At 41.3% G+C, this 20,000-nt stretch overlaps 1 protein-coding gene across 2 annotated transcripts in view; it reads right to left on the bottom strand.

The window, feature by feature from the left end:
- Nucleotides 1-19,436, bottom strand: part of LOC307269200 (phosphatidylinositol-binding clathrin assembly protein) — a 93,954-nt gene extending 74,518 nt beyond the window's left edge. For both annotated transcript variants that reach the window (XM_080052056.1, XM_080052057.1), the window contains exon 1: nucleotides 18,111-19,436. In XM_080052056.1, the coding sequence (XP_079908182.1) occupies nucleotides 18,111-18,240 (130 nt within the window). In that variant the 5' untranslated portion in view covers nucleotides 18,241-19,436. The remainder of the gene's footprint in view (nucleotides 1-18,110) is intronic.
- Between the last annotated feature and the right edge of the window lie 564 nt (nucleotides 19,437-20,000).

The following is a 20,000-nucleotide window of genomic DNA, read 5'->3' as shown; positions in this document are numbered from 1 at the left end:
ACACACACACACTGTCACACACACACACGTGGGTGGAATGCCTGCGGAGTAGAAAGTGATGTCATCCCTAACAGTGACCTTCTGTGTTCCTCTGTGGTCTGAGGTCTATTGTTGCCGGGCGTCTGTTGACCTCTCGTCGCCTTTTCATTCAAATCACAATAGAACCGAGACTTCCTGGTACCACGGCAACGGCACCAGGAACCACACTATTGGATCTGATGAGGAAGCATGTGTTTAATGATCTATTATTTTATTTTATTTAATTTTTTTTTATTAAAAGGCATTTTTTATTGATTTCAAACATATTTATTAGTACTAGTATTTATTTATATTTTTTTTTACTTTTATTAAATTGATTATTTTATCAATTTTTTTTTTTTAAAGATATTTTTTGGGCATTTTTATACTTTATTGACAGTGCAGAGAGACAGAGGTGAAATGGGGCAGAGAGGGGAGTGACATGCAGAGAACGACCGCGAGTGGGAATCGAACCCGGGTCTGCTGCTGGGCCCGGCCCAGGAGGGGGACGCCTTACCTACTGAGCTAAAGGCGCCCCCTATTTTATCCATTTTAAGCTCAGTAGCCCTAACCCTTTTTATAAACTTATTTTTTTAATCAACTTCATATTTTTATCAACTTCATATGAAAACATTTTGTATTTTAAACATATTTACTCTAATTATTATTATTATTACTTTTTTTTAACTTTTATTTATTGATTATTTTATCATTTCTAAGCTCAGAAACCTATTATTTATTTGACTTTTTTTTAATATTTATTTTAATACAACTGCTCTGACTTTGTCCATAACGTTGTTTGGGATAGTGTTTCATCACTTCCAGTTTTACAGTTCTATTGATCCGAGCGTTTCCGTCACCTCGTTTCCTTCAGTCCCAGTTTATTGACTTCTGCTTTATTGAGTGTTATTATTTTCTGCAAGTCATTTGTTGCTCTGTCCGTCTGTGGAGTGTATCAATAAAGTTTCATTTGATTTGTGCACTTTGTTCTTATTACTTCAGTGTGGCTATTTTGACAGTCGTGCCGCTACGCATCTACAAACCTGAACTTGAGGGTCTAGCCTTTCTCTGTGTCTGTGTGTGTGTGTGTGTGTGTGTGTGTGTGTGTGTGTGTCTGAGAAAGCAGGTGGTCAGATGACGCACACACACACACACACACACACACACACACACACACACACACACACACAACCTCCTCACACACACACACACACACACAACCTCCTCGTCCTCCTCCTCCTCGTCCTCCTCCTCCTCCTCCTTTCCCCGACTCAACTTCAATTTCTTTGGCTGTCTAGACCATTCTTCACCTTTAACAAGCTCATGTGTTGCTCATGCCTTGCCGCGTTTTCATATATTTCATAAGGGTGTAAAAGCTTGAAAAGAAATGCTAGATCGCTGCCATCTTTACTAACTAGCTTCTTCCCCTTGAAGGCCACCGTAGCTTCTGTAAATGAAGAGGTAGAGACAGAGTGTTGCTATCTAGAGCTATCACCACTAGATGATGCCAAAGTACACCTTAGCTACACACTGTACCTTTATTGAGGGAACATTATAAAAAGACAGAAATGCCAGTTCAAAATATGGCTTAATATCTGTAGAAAAATATACTTCAGCCTGATTTTAAAAGGTGCTACAATGATGAACTTTTAAATATTCCTGAAACAGTCTAATTTTTCCGCTGACGATCATATAATGACATGTAACAGCAAACGAGACCATATATTCAAAGAATGCAATTTTTTTTGTAATAGTTTTGCATAATGCCTTTGTCATGTCAACCACAGCTGGCGTAGTAAAAAAAACTACCGCTTTCGTCCAAAGGGGGCGCAAGAATGAACACAAACCTAAAAAGTTCCTCGGAGCACCTTTAAAATTTCTTTCAGAACTGGTGTCAGCCCAATATTGACTCCTGTTAGTAGCACTCTACTTCACATTCTGGTCTCAACACCCAGGTTGTGATCTAGATAATTCACCAAGCCTTCCCCTGGTGTGTGAGGTGGCTAAGCCCTTATGAACAGACCTGCAATCCTCTGCTCAATCCGATCTCGACATCTTTGTAAAACCTTGCTCGGGCACCTGGCGCACACACGCGCACACACACACACACACACACACACACACACACACACACACACACACACACACACACACACACACACACACACACACACACACACACACACACACACACACACACACACACACACACACACACACACACACACACACACACACACACACACACACACACACACACACACACACACACACACACACACACACACACACACACACACACACACACACACACACACACACACACACACACACACACACACACACACACACACACACACACACAGTTCAGTCTCCCCACAGAGACCACCGGGAAAGGTCAGTCTCACATAGTTTGAATTCCTAAACAGAGTGAAGGCTCCGTAGAGGATCTATCCGGACACATTTCAAGGGCTTTTACGCATTAAAGGTGCACTGTGTAACTTTCAACATAAAGCCAACTGTGTTCCAACTGGCCCCTCTGTCCCCTACAGTACACAGGAAAAGTTATTAAAGGTGCACTATGTAACTTTTGGGTGGGTGGGAGAAGTGAACATTTTCTAAGGTATATTCTCATAACTGAATAAATACTAGCAGGACAATGTGATCCCTGGAACACTGTTTGAAGTTAGAAACTCAATCATCAAAATGGGCTTATCAATACATTCCCTGCGTTCCAAATCACATACTCTTTCTTTTTACTACACTACATACTAAAGTACAGAAGAGTTTTAGGGCCACAGACAGGAGGAGAGAAAAAAAAAATCAGATAAGGAAGATTTTTTTTCCCCATTATGTCGAGAAATGTCAAGCATAAAGACGAATACTCCAAAATGCTATTGGGAGTTAGTGGGGGCATTTATGTATTTTCAGCATACTACAATTGACGTGCATGTATTTCGGGACATCCTAATCTTTTTTCTGGCATACTAAACAGTAGGGAAGTATGGGTATTGGAAACGCAGGGAAAGAATGGAGTGACCTTCATTTAAAATCTGAACAGGTCCCATGTTAGCAGGACGCCCCACACAGATGAAACAGCCAGACACAGAAGGCACCGGGAACCACAATCTGTTAGAGATTAACACTGCGTAGTATCAGCACCTTGTCTGGCGTGTTCTTGTAATCTCTGTCTGTGTGTGTGTGTGTGTGTGTGTGTGTGTGTGTGTGTGTGTGTGTGTGTGTGTGTGTGTGTGTGTGTGTGTGTGTGTGTGTGTGTGTGTGTGTGTGTGTGTGTGTGTGTGTGTGTGTGTGTGTGTGTGTGTGTGTCTCCTATGTCTGTCTGCGCTGTGTAAGGTCGGTGCAGACAGGGTTTGAGTCAAAAGAGGATTCCCCTCCGATTCACCCCTCCCTCCCTCCCTTCCTCCCTCTGTCTCTCTTTCTTTCTCACCCTTTCAAATCCTACTGAGAGGTGTGAAGAATTGTAAGACTGCTGCTAAATTTCGAAAAATGTCTATTTTTTGGGGGGGGTTTACGCTCAAACTAAACTGGTGTTTTTCTTTCTTTTTTTTTTCTTTTTAAATAACCCCAATCAAATCAACAGGGATGTTCTATAACTGTAAAAAAGAGAGAATGACATTGAACCCATGTTGTCAAATCCACTTGTCTCTGAACGCTGGCCCCGGAAAAACAAACAAAAATGTAACAACTCTAAGCTGTTAGAGTCATCCTTGTAGTAGTAGTTCTGACAAAGCTGTTACTACACGATAGAGGGTTCACTGTCACATCCGATTATTTCCACGGTGGCTCACTCTGCCGCGATCACAGGCAATGATTTAATATTTGTTTTATCGTTGATCTGCGCTCACAAATGCTGTCAGGCTATAACAGCTATTTGACTGGCTGTCTAAGGGCCGGTAGAATAGATAGCATTCTGTGCACTGATGGTCTCATTTGCTGTTACATGTAATTCATGATCATCAGAGGTAAAAAAAATTAGACTGTTCCCGAAATATTTAAAAGTTCCTCGTAGCTCCTTTAAAAAAACGGACATAGACAGCTGATGTAGTAATTGTTGAATGTGTTACCATCCTGAAAACAAGTTCAGCTAACATGTACAAGGTAGCGATAACAAGCCACAAGCTAGTCATTATTTCAGTATGAAAACAGAAGCAAAAAAGCAATGACTGGGGGGGCGCCCTTAGCTCAGTTGGTAAGGCGTCCCCCCCCCCCATGGGCCTCGGCCAGCAGCGGACCCGGGTTCGATTCCAGCCCGCGGTCGTTCTCTGCATGTCACTCCTCTCTCTGCCCCATTTCAACTATGTCTCTACACTATCAATAAAAGCATAAAAATGCCAAAAAAATATCTTGAAAAAAAAGCAATTACAATGAATGTAATGATTCTGTATTCAGGCTATGTTGTTAAAAGACGAAATAAGTGATCACAGAGAGCCGGAGATGATTTTTATTCTGTTTTGCCAATTTAATTCCCGAAAATGTGGACACGATTTAATTACTGTTGTTGATCTGTTCATTGGCTGATAACACAAATAGAACAAATGTGTCATAGAGAGATACATAATTGAATATTTTAGCTGCAGATAAACAAATTAAAAAGCAACAAAACAGACCAAGGCTTTCCATCTGTCCTTCTAATGTGTGGAAAGGAAGATGAAAAAAGGAAGGAAGCCATTTTGCCTTCTTCATAAACCCTGCGTTCCAAATCAAATCACATACTCTTTCTTTTTACTACACTACACACTAAAGTACAGAAGAGTTTTAGGGCCACAGGAGAGAGAAAAAAAATCAGATCAGGAAGATTTTTTTTTCATTATGTTGAGAAATGTCAAGAATAAAGATGAATACTGCAAAATGCTATTGGAGTTATTGGGGCATTTATGTATTTTCAGCATACTACAATTGACGTGCATGTTTTGGGACATCCTAAATCTTTTTTTGGCATACTAAATAGTAGGGAAGTATGGGGATTGGAAACGCAGGGAAAGTTTCGTTGATTCAGTGAAGAGAACTTTTGAAAAACGAGCTGTGAACGCTTGGCTGGAGCAAAGTCATTTTCACTTGAAAACGGGTTTATTAATTCATATCCACCTCAGTGTGAACTTGGCCACACACACACACACACACACACACACACACACACACACACACACACACTTAGTTATCCACCTCAGTGTGAACTTGGCTCCATGGTAGCGGAGAAGAGAGGGAGTACAGACGTAATGAAACGGATTGGGGTTTCTTTGACATATTTGAGGAATCTAGTACAGCGGTTTTCTTAGGGTGCTTTCAAGAGTTTTGTGATTTTAAATCGAACTCTGATGTGGTTCAACAAATAGTTCAGATTAGTTGGGAAGCTGTGAAGGCAGCGAAGTCAGTGAAAATCGAGACAGACAGTGTTCGGGAGTTTTTTTCCTATGGTTTTGAAGCTGTTGCAGAAAGCAGAAATCGTACTCTGGTGCAGAACAGACAAAATGGTGGCAGACATTGCTTGCAGAGTTTGTCTCGGACCGTTTCGGAGAAGAAACTGTTTACATTTTCAAACGGCAGATGTCTAACCTATAAAAAAAAAGACTTCTGCGAGGACATTCCAACCCTGATCTTGTCACCGTTGTTGTTGAAATGATACCAAAGCAGAGTAGCAGCCTAAAATCGTTTTACTATGACCAGGGTCCTAAAACAGAATATAAGCAATAAACAACTATTTTGATCATCACTCAATTTTAGATCTACTAAATGTTCTGATTCCAGCTTTTGAAATGTGGGGGTCCTTAACTGATAACAAAATGTATGGAAGTGCTCTAGTTAAAGGCCTACTTCACCGGTGGGAATATGAAGGTGTATTGAATTCTGAGATCCTATGTAGTATAAATGTGCAAAAAAAAATTTAATTGGTTCTCTTACTGTGACATCACAGTAAGAGAAATGTAGGGTTAGACAGTGAGACCATAAAACACTCTTTCTGCCTTTTCTCAGGCTAGGATGAACCACTTTTTTTTAAAAAAATGCACATTTATACTACATTGGATCTCAGAATTCAATACACCTTCATATTCCCACCGGTGAAGTAGGCCTTTAAGATGTGATGTGTGACTACGGCCTTATGTTAACTAGAAGAATGATCCCAGGGCCTAAGCAGAACAGTAGGCGGATTTTAAATTGAAAAAGGAGAAGAAGAAAACTAGCACTGGTGTTGAATCAAGATGGAAGGAGGGATAAAATGATGAGTCTGTGTGTGTGTGCGTGTGCGTGTGCGTGTGCGTGTGCGTGTGTGTGTGTGTGTGTGTGTGTGTGTGTGTGTGTGTGTGTGCGTGCGTGCGAGCCTGCCTGCGTGATGTAGTAAAGCGAGATGGAGTAATAAAGTGAGGGGAATATAGTATTAAGGAGAGGTGAGAACGAGGCTGTGTAGAGTAGACAGACAGTAAGACAAAGTGCCACCAGAAGTCGGTCTATTAATAGGTTGGCTCTGGTTCTGTAGCTTTATAATTCTCCCCTCGAGGTCTTAAATAAGATGGTTTCACCTCTTTGGTGTCTGTCTCTCTCTCTCTTTGCCTTTCGCACTGAAATGTTAAGCCTGAGAATAAGGGACAGGCCAATTCTCTAGACTCCAACTGCTATGTGTCTAAGGAGGGACTAAGGGACAGCTTAGTCAAGGGAATAGGTTTGAAGTGAAGGTATTGAAGAAAGGATGTAAAAAATGGGTGAAATTTTAACAATTACACGCAGTTTTTTTTGGGCATTTTTCATCTAAACTGAGAACCGTACCGTAAATAAAACTAACCGTGAATTCAAAACCGAGGTACGTGACTTTTGTGTACCGTTACATTCCTAGTTTATTTTTTATTTTTTTAACTTTTATTTGAGTGGTTTTATAATTTTTTTTTTTAACATATGGACAAAAAAAAACAGAATAAGTAAACACGTACAATACATACACAACACCCAACCCCCTCCCCTCTCCCCCCTCCCCCACATAAACAGACAAGGAATACAGAAAAAAAGTGAAATAAATAACTAAGACAAAGTGATTTACATTCCTAGTTTGAAGATAATGTAGATGTGTGTTGAGGTGATGGTGTTTGTATACTGTAAGTTTTTGTGGTATGAATTTGTTTTTGTAAATGGTAAATGGACTTGACTTATATAGCGCCTTCTAGCCGACTTTCTCAGCCCCAAAGCGCTTTACATATCTTACCACATTCAACCATTCATACACACACTCATACACCGATGGCAGTAGCTGCCATGTCTTCTTCCTTTTGGTGCACAAATTATTTGAAGCAAATATGAAGTTTGTGAGTAAGTACTGAAAATGTTCATACATATAGTGTAGATATACAAAAATATTTAAAAAATTATTCTGTTAGCATGGTTTCCTTTTCGTCTTTTTTTTCCTATATACACTAAATGTATGTTAATTTATGGTGGTGGGAGGGAGGGGGGGGGGGCGGGGGGGGGCTGGGGTTCTGCAAACACTGACTAAAAAGTTACAAAATAAACCAACAGCTATTTTAGAGACAGGTGTAGGAGGCGGAAACCACAAAAAGAAATTAAAACCTTTTTGTCCATAATAATAATAATAAAAATAAATAATAAATAAATAAATAGGTTTGAAGTCAGTCGGGGGAGTGTGTCTCCGCGGTAACGCCTTTAGGTTGAGGTGCGGCTCCGACCGGTTTGCTGTCATCACAAGAGAGAGACAGAGACAGATAAGATGGCTGACGACGACGTACATGCACACAGGTAGCTATCTAACGTCTGGGAGAAGAAGAAAAACAAAGCAAGTTGAGCCCAGGCAAAGTTAAAAGGCTCCGGAGAGAACACGGCTAAAAATAACTTCAGAACGGGAAGAGAAGCACTGAATGTTCCCTCACACTCAAACACAAACACAGACAAAGACCCATTTAAAACCTGCCAACCCTCGTTTACTTAAAGCACCGCCAACCAGTGTGTAAAATGACCAAGTGGTGTCCCTTCTGCCAGGATTAGCAACACTTAACCTCAGCTAGACGAAGGAAGTTTCCCTGGTAACATAGATACAGTGTGCAGATAACTACTTCAAGATACTTAAACAGCATATATATACATACATATAGTCATGCAAAGCTTGTTAGCCAACTTGCAGTAATTTACGCAATAAAAAAGCAAAGAGTTAGTTTCATCATTATTGTAAGTGGTAGAATTAGATGAGATGTTTGGCTAATGTTATTTTTTTCCCCCCATGGGTTAAAGTCCATGGTGAGTATTTATTATTTTTTTTAAATACTCTATTTTTGGATTTTTTAAAAAAGAAGACTCACGCACACACGCACACACAACTGAAAAAGTAAACACATAAACAAAATTTAAAATTAAAAACTAACATGGTTTACTCTACGTTTATCTCTGACCCACGGTGCAATAGGAACGTTAAAAAAATATATATAGAGTAGAATAACATAAACAATATTTACATTTATAAAAATATCATTTTACATTCACATACTCTGTGTTGTTTAACAGCATGATGGCCTTGTGTTGTGTCTCGTTGAATGGGCACCAATGTTTCCACTCAATCACATACTTGAGCGTGGAGTGTGTATCACATATTCACCGACTGAACGCTTGTGACTGAAGCACTCTCTTGGGAGGCAGGTGAATTGACACACACACACACACACACACACACACACACACACACACACAGTCACACACACAGTCACACACACAGTCACACACACACAGTCACACACACACGCAGTCACACACACACATCTAGACAGTCGACAGTAGTACTAAGCCTTTTTCCTGCATGGTAGTCTAAACTGGGCCTATCTGGGATCTGCAGTAGTCTGGGAGGGGCTGTCCTGCTCCGTTAAGATAGCCTTAAACTCACCTACAATCACTTAAGACACAGACACACACACACACACACACACAGACACACACACAAGAACCAGCTACACCCACCCTACGACAGCTCTATCAGGGCATGGAATCAATACAGCACAAATAGCAGGAAATACGCTGTGCCACTATATTCGCGTGCTCAAGTCACACACTCACATTCAAACCTTTTCAATTCCCTGAATAGTTTTCTTCAGTGTTATTCATTGGATGGCGATAAATCACTCCATGTATGTAGGTACACTGACTGCGTACCGAATGAACAGGGGACACACTGACATAATAGAAAAAGCACTGAATATCAAGGCTATAGAGACTCAACAGCAGTTACATTGATCTCTAAGGTAAAACTGCTATTTTGAATTGTACACGCTTTTTGGTGTAAAGGATAATAAACTATAATTATACTGCCGGCTGCCGCTATTTCCATGTTTCACAAAAGGATAAAAGGTGTTTTTTTTATATAGTCATGGAAACGTTGTCTAGGCGTTGAGAGATTTTACAGGCGGTTTACTTTTCAATGGCCAATGTTTGACTGTCTTTGAGCGGGCAGTTTTTTTTTTTTTTTTTAAAGGTCGTAGCCTTTCTTAGCCTATGAAGATTGACCACATAACGTTGACTTTCAACTTAGACATCCGGCAATTTAAAGGCAGTGTGTAGAATTTATTGTCATTTTTCAGAACATTTCATTTCATTTCATTTATTTATTACGGCTCACGGCCATAGCACATGGCATGGTAGAAAGACCAAGAAGAAGAAGTACTATAGAATAAATAACTAAACACATATTCACCTCATCACTTCGTATTGTGGAAAGCCTTGAGGCAGTGGTGGATGATGAAGCCATCTTTAGTGACTATAGCTTCTTGTCCTTGAAGGCCACAGATTAGAGGAACAATCATGTTTGCAAACTCACGAGGAAAAAGGGAAGCTAGTCAAGCTTGCAAAACGTGACTCCAAAACAGGATGTTATTTTCAGAACCTGTCTAGTCATTCGGCTGCTCCAGCAAACTCAGAATAAAGACGAATACTCCAAAATGCTATTGGAGTTAGTGGGGCATTTATGTATTTTCAGCATACTACAATTGACGTGCATAAATTGGGACATCCTAAATCTTTTTCTGGCATACTAAATAGTAGGGAAGTATGGGGATTGGAACGCAGGGCATATGTTGGGTTTGTCTCACGTTATACAGTTTGGGAGCTACATGCCTCGAAAGCTCAGTCTCCTGGAAAGGAATTTAACGGAATCAAAACAGTTTGCTGACAGTTATTTAAAAGAGATTGTTGCCCTTTAAGGTCATATTATGAACTTCACTGTGACTTAAGTTTAAGTAGAAGTAAATAATAATAACCCTATTAATTATCATGTACCACATCCATACACACCCATTATGCATACCAATTAAACACATTCCAACACACACACACACACACACACACACACACACACACACACACAGAGGGACAGAGACAGACGCGCACACACACACACACACACACAAACACAGAGGGATAGAGACAGAGACAGACGCGCACACACACACACACACACACTTAACACACAAAAACAATCACATGTCCACGTGCAAAATGAACAGTTCAGTCAAGGTGACCCTCCTGTCTGAAATAGAGCTGTCACATTTGACTGGGCACCGACACAAGCCACATGAACCTGGAGCTCCATAACTGACTGTGCGGCGTCTCGATTGGTCTCCCAAACTAAACGCCCCAAGACGGGGACAGAGCCCGTACAAATGCTGGTGCAGAAGACAACTGTATAGCAAAACATCAATTTGTCATGCATGTGTTACCTAGTTTTAAGGTTAAAGACCTACTTCACCGGTGGGAATATGAAGGTGTATTGAACTCTGAAATCTTATGTAGTATTTGTGCAAAAAAAATTAAATTGGTTCATCCTAGCCTGAGAAAAGGCAGAAAGAGTGTTTTATGGTCCCACTGTCTAACCCTACATTTTTTAATAGTGTGACATCACATCACACTAGTAAAAATGTAGGGTTAGGATTAACAGGACAGCTGGGCCAAGGGAAGACTGAGGAAAGACTGAGGGAAGAAAAAACCTCATTCATTATATTATAATAGCAATTTTATAATGATAGAACGCCGGCTCCGTATGGGTGAAGTATTCCTTTAAAGTTAAATGTCATGTAGGTTGCCAGCTAAAACAAGCTAGTAAAAAAACACCATTACTGAGTCTCATCATGATACACAGAAATATCAACTACCAACTGCTCCTCTCATGTGACGTCTAGGTGTGAATTTCTCACAAAGGTTAAAGTGCCGGAGAAACTCGCAGACAGACAAATGGCAACAGAAGCGAGCCAATTCCTGCTGTTACATATTAAAGATGTTGGACACCTGGTCTAAAATAGTAAAAATCCATATCTGATATCGACATTTTAGTATTTCAATAAGCTTTTACAGAAATCTGATTGACCCGTGGACCTTTACTGCAGGTCATCCTCTCTGTCTCCCCATTTCAACTCTGTACTGTCTAATAAAGCTTGAAAATGCCAAAAAAAAATCTTAAAAAAAAAAAAAAAAAAAAGAGTCTCATTTACTACTTCTAGGAACAAACACCCGGCCACACTGCATGAACAGGGGTTGTAAAAACATCCCCAGCCCAGCCAAACTTCCCCCTGTCAACACACACGTCCATTTAACACACGCCAGTTGGCTGGTTTGCTGCCATGACAACAGAGTGCCAGTTGAGGGAAAACTAAGACTTCAGTTTAACTGTCAGAACTTCTCCCTAACAGCTGGAGAAGATGGAGAAACAATCAGTGTTCTTTGGATAACGAAGCCAAAGTGGAAAGAAGCGGCTCCCAGGCGTACAGGGTAATAAGTTAGCTGATGCTCCTGCTAGCAATAGGGCCGGACTAAGGCAAGACACTGCAGGGGAATGGGGTCAACATTTGAATGTGTGGGGGCGCCCTTAGCTCAGTTGGTAGGCCGTCACCCCCCCCCCCCCCCCCGGGGCTGGGCCCAGCAGCAGAGCCGGGTTCGATTCCCGCCTGCGGTCGTTCTCTGCATGTCACTCCCCTCTCTGCCCCATTTCACCTCTGTCTCTCTGCACTATCAATAAAGCATAAAAAAATGCCCCAAAAAAAATTAAAAATTAAAAAAATTAAAATTCTAGATGTTGGATGCAGCCAGAGTTAAAATCTTTATGTTATTTCTAAAACATAATAGTCTCCAAAGTTTGTACAGGACAGGATACTACATAAAAGGTCTTAAAAATGTATTTTCGAAATGTCTCAGAGAGAACAAAATAGTCATAAATCAGACAATTTACAACAGATGAACAAAATCATTCTGTAATAACATTCCGAATAGTTCTAAGAATGATTACGGAACGTTGAGTTGACGTCTCAAAATCGTCCAGTGCTTAAAAAAAAACAATGTTTTATCCTGCAGTGTAGAGCTGCAACGATTAATCGATGAATCGATTATTAATCGATTATTAAAATAATCGCCAACTATTTTGATTATCGATTAATCGTTTTGAGTCATTTTTGAATAAAAAAATTCTAAATTCTCTGATTTCAGCTTCTCAAATGTGAATATTTTCTGGTTTCTTTAATCCTATTATGCCAGTAAACTGAAATATCTGTGTGTTTTGGACATAACAATACATTTGAGGACGTCAACATGGGCTTTGGAAAATTGATCAACATTTTTCACCATTTTCTGACATTTCACGGACCAAAACACTTATCGATTAATCGAGAAAATAGTCGACAGATTAATCGATTATCAAAATAATTGTTAGTTGCAGCCCTACTGCAGTGTCTATCTTTAAAGTACGCGATGGCTTTCACCTCGACAACCTGCACACTGAGAGCCACAGACAGTCATATTCCAACACATTCTGAACCGTCCGTCCGTCCGGCCGTCCGCTCATTGATTTTTATGACGATCATTTCCATAAACAGAAAGAGCCTCTCAGAACCATCGGGGAAGCGGCCTCGTCATTTTTGCCTCTGACTCACGGGCCGGGGGGGGGGGGGGGGTTAATTGAGGTGGACGGCCCCCAATCACGACACTGAATGGCTTTAAAGCGCCACTTACTCTGCCCACTGGCGGGTGAATGTCACGGCTGCTGAGAGCTAACGAAATGACCTCCGAACCCCTCAAAACGGTAACCGACGGCTAAGGGCTATGTGTGTGTGTGTCTGTGTGTGTCTGTGCGTGTGTGTGTGTGTGTGTGTCTGTCTGTGTGTGTGTGTCTGTGTGTGTGTCTGTGCGTGCGTGTGTGTGTGTGTCTGTGTGTCTGTGTGTGTCTGTGTGTGTCTGTGTGTGTGTCTGTGTGTGTGTCTGTGTGTGTGTGTCTGTGTGTGTGTCTGTGCGTGCGTGTGTGTGTGTCTGGGCTGGCAGCGCTGCAAAAAGGGACTTCTGCCTGCTAGGGATCAGTGCATCTTCCGCCCGACAAAGAGTCAGTCAGAGAGAGAGAGAGAGAGAGAGAGAGAGAGAGAGAGAGAGAGACAGAGACAGAGACAGAGTCAGAGAGAGAGAGAGAGAGAGACAGAGAAAGAGAAAGAGAAAGAGATAGGGAGAGAGACAGACAGAGAGACAAACAGAGAGAGAGAGAGAGAGACACACACAGCCAGGGACCAGGGTTATTCGGTTATTGGGTCTAGATGCAAATATGCCGGTGAGGTCATTCACAGCTTGCTGTCAGACAGTCACAGCTGCTTGTGGTGAAATACTGCCAAGAGGAGAGCGAGACAAAATGATGGTCCTCTGTGTGTGTGTGTGTGTGTGTGTGTGTGTGTGTGTGTGTGTGTGTGTGTGTGTGTGTGTGTTGTCTCTGACTGCGTGGGAAATAAATAGCTGTTGACAGAAAAGCAGACAGAGTTGGCAGCGAAACACAACCTAACCTATGTTGCTTTTTGCCTAAGTACTTGTCCACGGTTTGTCTAGATATGTCACTCGAAATGGGACCAATCTGATGCAATATTATATCTGAAGTTCACTAAAAGAATTTCCACATGATGTCATATAGACCTACTGATGCATTTCCCACTGGCTATACCTTTCCACAACATTCACTTGGAAGCCCATTGATGTTTTAAACCTATTAGATGACTGACTGGGTGGCTTTTTTGATGGTATAGTGTAGTTTTTTTTCTTGCACTTTCATAGTAAATATCCCCTCTGAAAAACCTATGAAGGAGTTGTCATTTTCTCATTGCATTTGAATGAATTAATTAATTAATGAATGAATGATTTTATTTGACCATGTTGATATAAAAACATGAACAGCACTCTGTCACACATTATAATACATAAAATAGCCAGGGAGGGATAGACACAAAAAAGCCCAAAGGCTTATTTCCATTGTGGTCCCTGTACACAAAACATACACAACATATACACATACATAACAATCACACACACAACAATGACCCCCACTAAGGCAAGCCTAATTATGCATAAGCCATTTTTTTAGGGCCTTTTTTTCAAGTTCTATTATTATTATTTTGACTCATGTCTACAATGAAACAATAGCAACATTTATAGGAAGGAACAGTTCAAAAAATGTAATATAATAAATTTTTTTTCGTACATTTACATCCATTCCAGCTAATGTAATGGTATGAATAGTTGGGTTATATTTTGTCACTATTTATACCTGTCTCCTTGTGTTTATTTCAGTATGGTTGGATATGCTGGCTGGCTAGTTGAATGACTAATAATCTAAAACACACTTCCAGTTCGCGAACAGACCCACAAATTGACTACCTGCCTAACTGAATGGCGACCTTACCTCACCTATAACCTACCCTTAGTCCTACATGCAATGGCCGCCCTCCTTTATATTACCAATAAAATCAATGAACCTTAAAACAGCCTGGAAGTTTTCTACATGTAAAAATCACCCAAACATCATGACAACTGGGGCGCTCCGGTGGCGTAGTGGATAGAGCGCGTACCATATTGGCTCAGGCCTTCGTTGCAGTGGTCACGGGTTCAAATCCGACCCGTGGACCTTTACTGCAGGTCATCCCCCCTCTCTCTCTCTGTCTCTGTCTCTGTCTCCCCATTTCAACTCTGTACTATCTAATAAAGCTTGAAAATGCCCAAAAAATAATCTTAAAAAAAATCAGGCCATTCGTTCATGCAATGGGCCACTCGAGCGTTCCCCTCTGTGGCACTGAGGTCGTTGCTCTCCCCACAAAAAAACAAATCAATAGTGTACAATGATTAAGCTTGACGTGGCGCATTGGCTTGTATACAGCTCTGGCCCACAAGTTCACATTGGGACCCTGGCACAATACAGGACGTCAGCAGCCCCCTGTGTGGGTCTTGAGTGAATAGTTGACGGATGCGAGGCAGGCAGCTGAGAAGAAACATCGATCAAACGTGTGTGTGTGTGTGTGTGTGTGTGTGTGTGTGTGTGTGTGTGTGTGTGTGTGTCCTCCGCACCGACAAAGGCAACTTCCCAGAAAACAGACGTTCAGCACATTTCCTAACACACACACACACACACACACACACACACACACACACACACACACACACACACACACACACACACACACACACACACACACACACACACACACACACACACACACACACACACACACACACACACACACACACACACACACACACACACACACACACACACACACACACACACACACACACACACACACACACACACACACACACACACACACACACACACACACACACACACACACACACACACACACACACACACACACACACACGCTTTCTGCATACGGCCTCGATAGACTCACTGACTTCTGATTCATTAATTCTGCCTTTTGTGTCGACTCAATGGCATCTCTACCACCTTCACTGTGACTCAGTTAAAGCGGTAGTGCGTAACTTTTTCAGATAAATGAATGTCCCTTATATTCAAGCCATCGTCAAATGAATTGATAACTCTCTCTCTGTGCAGCGTTTACAACCTGGTTTCGCCCCATTGACACTGGCGCAGAAGCTTAAGAATTTTCCAAGAAATGTTTCAGTTGTTGATTCTACTGCTAGGAAACAAAACCTTGTACATACAGCAGAAGGTATAAAATCCATGTGTCATCACTGAAGGCTTTACCTCATGTAGATACGTCGACAGTATTGTTGTAATTACTCAGAATTCCTCATGGGAGGCGGCAGAAGTTACGCACTATAGCTTTAAATGTAAGATGGCTCTACTGGCAAATTGATTCAACCAACTCTTCATAACTAAAGTAAAATATGAAATTGACAATCTGGAAGAGACCTAACATCTAGGATTTCACTGTCTGTGCTTTTGCTGACGACATTCTCTTGAGTGTGAGAATTTGTTGTTCAAAAAGTTTTTTTCCCCTGTAACTAAAAGGCCACAAAAAAAAGGAAATATGATGTTCTCTGATATATTAGACACAGGACGGTTCTGTCTGTTTGTCTCTGAAATAAGAGCACAGCCTGTCCTTCCTAGCGCTCGTAGGTCTGATGAAAAAACATCTTTCTTTGTGGGACTCTTGCCTTGAAGTTTTGCACAACAGGAACTCATTACAAAAGAGTTTCGTAACCGAGCAAGGCCCCCTGTAATGAAAGGACAATGTTTGATGGAAGTTGTTGTGAATTTGAAAGTTTTTAAATGAAATACAAATGGGGGGCGCTCCGGTGTTGTAGTGGATAGAGCGTGTACCATATTGGCTCCGGCCTTCATTGCAGTGGTCGCGGGTTCGAATCTGACCCGTGGACCTTTACTGCAGGTCATCCCCCCTCTCTCTCTCTCTCTCTCTCTCTCTCTCTCTCTCTCTCTGTCTCCCCATTTCAACTCTGTACTGTCTAATAAAGCTTGAAAATGGCAAAATAAATAAATAAATAACAAATTAGTATTGCTTTGAATTTAATTTTGAATATCTGGAGATGCGATCGATGAATGGACGAGGGTAGCAGCAGCAGCCAACTATTTAGAAAATTGATTAAACTTTTAGTCGTCAATTAGGGGGAAAAAAATCCAGTTCCAGACCTTCAAATGTCAGGATTTTCTGTTTTTCCCCAATTTTTATCGTTCAAAAATGTCCTAAAATGCTTTTTTTTGTCATACGTGGTTAGTAAATTTAGTATTTTCAGACCGAAAGACAAATAAAAACAGGGATTTCAACTTAATTTTTCTATACTCAAGACTGAGCAACCCATGAATCTAAATCTATCCATCAATCTATTAAACCTGCAGTGTGTAGAATGTTGGGTTTTATTTCCTAGCAGATTTTGTAGAAAGTAATTATAATATCCATAAGTACATTTAATTTAGTGCATAATAGCTGACATTTTTTTTTTTATTATTATTTTTTCTCATATGAGGGTCTCATATATGTCCATATTTCTGCATATTTTGGACCAAGGCCTAGTGCCGCCATCTTGAAAGTGTCATAGTTGGAATGTCATCAGGTGCATTGTTTAAAATTTAGAATTGTTCTTGTCCTTGAAGGCCACTGTAGCTTCTGTTATTATTCTAAAGGGTTGGGGTTACCCAGGGAGCGTTGCATTCTAGAACTTTGTAGAACTTTCTTGATGATGTCATATTACACACTGCACCTTTAAGTGAATGAATAGTTTTAGTTTAAGCGACATTTTTGTTTGAACATTTTCAGCACATCACTTTTGGCTTTGTATGAGGCACTTGGCCAAATTGGTATCTGGCATTTCTAGACCAAAGAATTTATCAAAATGGAAATTGTAAACAGGTATGGCAGGCTAGTTATATTGATAAGTATCTACTTCAGCATCACCGGTTGTAATGCCAATGTGTCACTCACTTGTTGTTTACAGGCTCGTCTTTTATTCTGCCAAACCCAACCCTTATAATGCTGTGACTGTTTTACCTCAACTGTCTGTCTGAAAGGTATAGCGTGAAGGAATGTGTGTGTGTGTGTGTGTGTGTGTGTGTGTGTGTGTGTGTGTGTGTGTGTGTGTGTGTGTGTGTGTGTGTGTGTGTGTGTGTGTGTGTGTGTGTGTGTGTGTGTGTGTGTGTGTGTGTGTGTGTGTGTGTGTGTGTGTGTGTGTGTGTGTGTGTGTGTGTGTGTGTGTGTGTGTGTGTGAGTGAGTGAGTGAGCGAGTGAGTGAGAGAGAGACAGAGAGAGACTAGAGGAGGACAGGTGTGTCTGCTTTGTAAAAAAAAATAAAAAATGGTCCATACTCACAGTCAAGGTGTTTCTTCTTGGGTCCGCTGACCTCGTGTGTGGTGGCTTTGCACACGGCCTTGCTGATCGCCGACCCGGTCATGCTGTGCTGCGCTGCTGCGATGCGATCCGTGATGGATTGGCCCGACATAGCTCCTTATTTCTGGGCTTCAAATCAGGTTAAAAATCGCACGATAACGACCCGGTTCAATGGAGCTACTCTCTTAACGTGACGTCACTGTCAATAGGAGGTCAATGGGGTTTCAGAGTCACTGACACACTGGCGGTCACTAATGTTTAGTTTTTCTTTCAATGTTTTTCTAACCCCAGCTGTGTGTGTGTGTGTGTGTTCAAAACCTGTGCAACCCACGTCTGCAGAAATGTCAAAGCACTGGTTGAACAACAACAACAAGAGACAAATGTTCTTGCATTTACAATAATATCCGATCGGTGTTACAATCAAACGCTGATTCGCAGGTTTTTTTAAGTAGTTAAATTGTTTGGCAACAAGTTTAACTATCTATCTAGTAAACAAACATTAAAGGAACAAACCACGACAACACTAATGTGAGCTAGTCTGTGTTAGCTAATGTTTCCGTTGCAGTACTCGAACCAGGAAAGAGTCCCGCTGAGGAATTTGTAAACACTGGAAATTACTTTGTGGCTACAAATAAACATAGCTGGCGAACTGGCTTGGTTTGTGTGTGGCCTTTAACCTGGATGATTTGGGTTTTCTTAGGGGAAGGGGGGTCCAAAGAATTCACCTCGGGGTAGGACGAGGGAAACAAAAGAGGAAAAAAAGTATAATCCGTATTGAAATCACTGCCTCGAGTTCCTCATCCACGTCACTCCACTTGTTAGCTTGTTGGACGGTTAAGCTATCACCGGTCGCTGGGCAAAGTGTGTTTTAAATCCCGCCCGGGGCGTACAAAAGTCATTCAAATGTGAGCAGGACATTGTTTAAAGTTGTTAAGAGGATACTGCGGGACTGACAGCCCCTGGGACAGGTGGTAAGTCTCCCCCAAAAAGACGAGGGAGAAGAAAAAAAATAGCTGTTGGTGTTAGCCGAGAAGCTAACCTTCCACCGACCCAACGAACGAGTCTGTGGCCGAATATCGAGCCGGCGAAACGGGTAAATTCACGCTGACAGCTCCCTCCGTTTGGTTGTCACGGTCCACTGTTTCAGTTGGTGATATCCTCCCGTTGTCCACTCCACATTATCCGCTCCTTAATTGTTTTTTTCTTTTGTTAGTTTTTAATATTTTTTATTGAACAGACAGTCCCGTCCGGGGCTTCTGTCTGGAAAAGTATCTCCAGCGGTTTCTCTTTACGGACTGACTGGATGATTTTTGCTTCTCCGCCGGACAAAATGGCAGCGTAAAAAATCAGCTGATCTCACAACTGTGCTGCCTTCAGGGACACATGACAGGCTCGGAGTTTAGAGCACTGGACTCCTACTACTGTCTGTTTTTGGCCTGTAGGTTTTTTTTTATTATCACTAAATACAAAACAATAGGCTACAAAGGGACACTGATTTTGTTTTGTTTTTCTACTTACTTCAATATAACTGTTTACTTAGTTTAATTCTGTGTTACTTATTTTACCATACTTCTCTTAACTTATTTATTGCAATAGTTTGTGACTTATTTTTCTATATTGTTATGTGATGTGACCCTGTTATTGATACCATGTTATTCATTGACTGTACATCAAGAAATAAAGTTGGGGGGCGCCCTTAGCTCAGTTGGTAGGGCGTCCCCCCCCCATGGGCCTCGGCCAGCAGCGGACCCGGGTTCGATTCCAGCCCGCGGTCGTTCTCTGCATGTCACTCCCCTCTCTGCCCCATTTCAACTCTGTCTCTACACTATCAATAAAGCATAGAAATTCCCCCCCAAAAAAAAAAGTTGGATT

Source organism: Ammodytes marinus, assembly GCF_949987685.1.
Source record: "Ammodytes marinus genome assembly, chromosome: 23".
In the NCBI taxonomy this organism is placed as follows: domain Eukaryota; kingdom Metazoa; phylum Chordata; class Actinopteri; order Uranoscopiformes; family Ammodytidae; genus Ammodytes; species Ammodytes marinus.
Note: the sequence above shows the minus strand (reverse complement) of the source record. Positions and strands in the feature narration are given on the sequence as shown.